This window comes from Arachis ipaensis, chromosome B5 (assembly GCF_059453495.1).
Source record: "Arachis ipaensis isolate K30076 ecotype BB chromosome B5, ASM5945349v1, whole genome shotgun sequence".
NCBI classification, from domain to species: Eukaryota; Viridiplantae; Streptophyta; class Magnoliopsida; order Fabales; family Fabaceae; genus Arachis; species Arachis ipaensis.
This window is the reverse complement of record NC_142440.1, coordinates 142,834,887-142,838,431: the sequence shown is the minus strand read 5'-3', so window position 1 is coordinate 142,838,431 and position 3,545 is coordinate 142,834,887. Positions and strand designations below refer to the sequence as shown.

Genomic DNA, 3,545 nt, shown 5'->3' with positions numbered 1-3,545 from the left:
ATTTTAATAATTATAAAAGTAGATAAGAATGGAACAGGAAAAATAGATAAGAATGGAACAAGACAAATACCTGCAGTGACAAATTAGAGTTTAACAATTTACTACCCGCAAATAAGAACGGACCGATTCGATGTAGGTTATTGTAAGGCGAAAGTCCAGTAAGACAACAATTCACCCTTACCCGCCCATTGCCACCCCTAGATTCCATGTTCGTTCAAGATGAACATGCATGGTACAAGAAATCACCTCCAAGGTACAAGAACAAAGCCCAAGGACAATCTTAGCATGGAAACTATTCAAATTTCCAAAGGTTTGCATTTAAAAGGTCAAATTACTTTGCTTAAAAAGGGTTTTCAGATAGTTAAAAGACCGTGTTTGAGGACGGGAGAAACAAAACTTGGGAATAAATCCTCTAAATTGTTAAAAAAAATAATAAACGGTAAAAAATGTGAACTTTAACCTTTTATTACTCTCTCTCTCATTTATTCTTGATTCTACTTATAAAATTAATAGTAAAAGATCACACTTTACTCTTTCAATTGTAAAAAAAATTGAGAGGATCTATTCCAAACAAAAACACGATTTTACACAATCAAACTCAACATGATAAAAGTAATTGAAAAATGATCATAAAACGATTCATAACCAGGCCAACGTACATTAATTAAAGGCCGCCCACCGTCATTATCTTGAGACTTCAACAATACAAAAATAAAATTAAAAAAAAAAGAAATAACCCAAAAAGATTCAACAATAAACAACCTAGAGAACATTTTTCTGGTGAGTTCTATGAGTAACTAGCTGTCTCAAAAATAAAAACAGATGTGCATCGCAAAATTAATTTGAAGACTTTTTTCTAAAACCGTCCGATTCCCCAAACTCTGACCACACCATCAGTGTAACCACTGAACAATGTGCTTCCATCTGCACTCCAGTTCAAGCTGGTGCAGTAGATCACCTGCAAGACAATGGTAACGAAACAACAAATAAATACCTTAAATATAACAGTTCATTCCACGGTGCAAATCAAACCAACCAGGACAAGATTCAAAGATCTGTGAGAGCATCACTATAAAACCCAATAAGGAGAACACTAAAACCCAATGATAACCATCATCAGCTATGTTATAAATGAAAATTTAGCATTATCCAAAAGTGTGTGAAGGGGAGGGACTGAGAAAAGTTACCTTCTTCTTGTTGGCGTTCCCACCGGTGGCGGCATCAGCTTCGGTCTTGAGATCAACCTTCAAGTCTTCCACAATGCTCTTACTCTCCAAATCCCAGATCTTAATGCTCTGTTCAGTAGCAGCGCATAGCCAGTACCTATTAGGACTAAAGCACAGAGCATGGATGATAGCACCAGCATCAAGGGAGTAGAGCTTCTTCCCTTCAGCCAAATCCCACAGTAAAATTACTCCATCTTTGCCACCACTGGCACACAGGGAACCATCAGGTGAAACAGCAACTGTGTTCACATAACCAGAATGACCAGCAAGTGTGTTTCTCAGCTTGCAATTGGTCAGGTTCCAAACTTTCACAGTCCTATCCAAGAAAAAAAAACACTAAGAAATCGTAGCAGATGTATTGCCAGTTGGAAATAAACCAAACAGAGGCAACTCCTAAGCTTAAGTAATCTCAAACCATTAAGCCATATGATTCAGCACTACCTATGTAAAATGCATTTAGCATGCCAATGGTAATCCAATAATTATTGCAAAAACATGGTCTTTCTTTCATTAATCACAAATCAATCCTTCAAATCAAAACCCTATAAATCACACAACACACTCCACAAAAAAGCGCATTTTCCAAACATTTTATAATCAGAAGAAAGAAGAAGTTCAACCCTAAAAATCACACAACGTCAACAACAACAGAAACACTCTTTTCAGCCCAGAATTACATATCTGAACCAAAAACAATTAATAGAAAACATATTTAAATCTACCTGTCCCAAGACGCAGAAACAATGGTAGGGTGCACAGTGTTAGGGCTAAACCTAACACAAGAAACCCAATCGGAATGCGCATCACCGTCCTGGATCGTGTATTTGCACTCACCAAGAGTGTTCCACAACTTAATCGTACGGTCACGAGACGCCGACACGATCTGACGGTTATCAACAGAGAACGCAACAGACATAACGTCCTTTGTGTGTCCGACGAATCGGCGAGCGGACTTTCCGGCGGCGAGGTCCCAGAGGCGGAGCTCGCCGTCCCAGGAGCCGGAGAGAGCGAACTGGCCGTCGGAGGAGAGAACAACGTCCTGAACGAAGTGAGAATGACCGGTGAGCCTGCGGCGGGGGACGCCGTAGGTGCGCTCCTCCTTGGTGAGGTGCCAGAGGATGATGGACTTGTCGCGTGAGGCGGTTACGATCATGTCGGAGTTGTCGATTGGGGTTGCGATAGCTGTGACGGAGTCCGTGTGGGCTCGCATGGTGCCGCGGAGAGCAAGTCCGTCTGCCATTGTTATTTCTGTGGATTGTAGGGTTTGAAGGATTGGGAGAGAGTGCGAACTGCGAAGAAGAAAAGTGAGCGTGCTTCTGTCTTTATATAGATGGTCTCAAAAAGTCGATTTTTAGGGTTTTGGGATAAACGGGGAAACCGGATGGTTGGTTTTGAATTTGGATCTTTTAAATAAGGGTGAGCACGGGTCGGTTTAGTTCGAATTTATGATAAAATTAAAATCGAACCGATCAAAATGTAATTGGTTCGGTTTGGTTTGAATTTACATTTTTTTGTATATGTACTCAAATCAAACCAAACTGATTAAGAACGGATTGGTTCGATTCAGGTAATTGGATACCCGATGATTTCGAAATTCATAAAAAAAAACCAAATTTTTATCTTAAAAATTCAACAAGTACAATAAACATGTAACATCAATAGAAATAATCTAAATATGTTAAACAACAAATACATTAAAAACTAAACTCATTAAAATTCAAACATATTAATAATGAATAATCATTGTCTAATGAAAAAACTATATATATATTTTTATTTTTTTATTTAATTAATATATGATCGGGTTCGCGGGTTGGTTCGGGTTCCGCACCCCCAAAACCGATACCCGAACCAATCACTAACAAAAGCCATCGATTTGGTTTGAATTGGACCCAATTAACAGTTAGTTTCAGAACCAATTTAATTGATTCGGTTCGGGTTCGAACGGATAATTGGGTACCCACTACCCGTGCTCACCTATATTTCAAATTTTAAATTGGTAGAGATCTTTATTTTTTAAAATAAAATTTAAATTTTAGAGAATTTAAATTTGTTCGTTTTGGGGTTTTGTTGAACTAGATGTGATTATTCATTTTTTTTCCCTTAAAGCAGAAGAATTTGATTTTAATCAAGATTTTTTTTTTCTGAAATAAAATTAAAAAAATTATTATTTTAGGAAACATCATTTTTTAATTTTAATTTTTTAAATATGATTTTCTTTTCACTCCCGGCGAACTCTATAATCTTTATCTTCATCGTCGCAAATAGAAAGCTCGTATGATGATGTGGCGTTCATATGTTAAGTCTGAAAGTTTATTT

General features: G+C 37.4%; 1 protein-coding gene across 1 annotated transcript; it reads right to left on the bottom strand.

Moving 5' to 3' along the window:
* Positions 1-642: 642 nt before the first annotated feature.
* Positions 643-2,591, bottom strand: LOC148566047 (small ribosomal subunit protein RACK1-like). Its single transcript, XM_088487970.1, has 3 exons — positions 1,949-2,591; positions 1,188-1,542; positions 643-958 (listed from the first exon to the last, which is right to left on the bottom strand). Exons 1-3 carry the CDS (start codon positions 2,464-2,466, stop codon positions 857-859), a joined length of 975 nt encoding a protein of 324 aa, XP_088344096.1. The 5' UTR covers positions 2,467-2,591; the 3' UTR covers positions 643-856.
* Between the last annotated feature and the right edge of the window lie 954 nt (positions 2,592-3,545).

What these genes read in the sequence shown, in the direction of transcription:
- LOC148566047 (XM_088487970.1), bottom strand. Translation starts at nt 2,466, where the DNA reads ATGGCAGACGGACTTGCTCTCCGCGGCACCATGCGAGCCCACACGGAC. An exon ending in GTTTCTGCGTCTTGGGACAG is followed by an intron (nt 1,543 to 1,948) that starts GTAGATTTAAAT and finishes TTTCTTGGATAG; the next exon opens with GACTGTGAAAGTTTGGAACC. An exon ending in GGAACGCCAACAAGAAGAAG is followed by an intron (nt 959 to 1,187) that starts GTAACTTTTCTC and finishes ATTGTCTTGCAG; the next exon opens with GTGATCTACTGCACCAGCTT.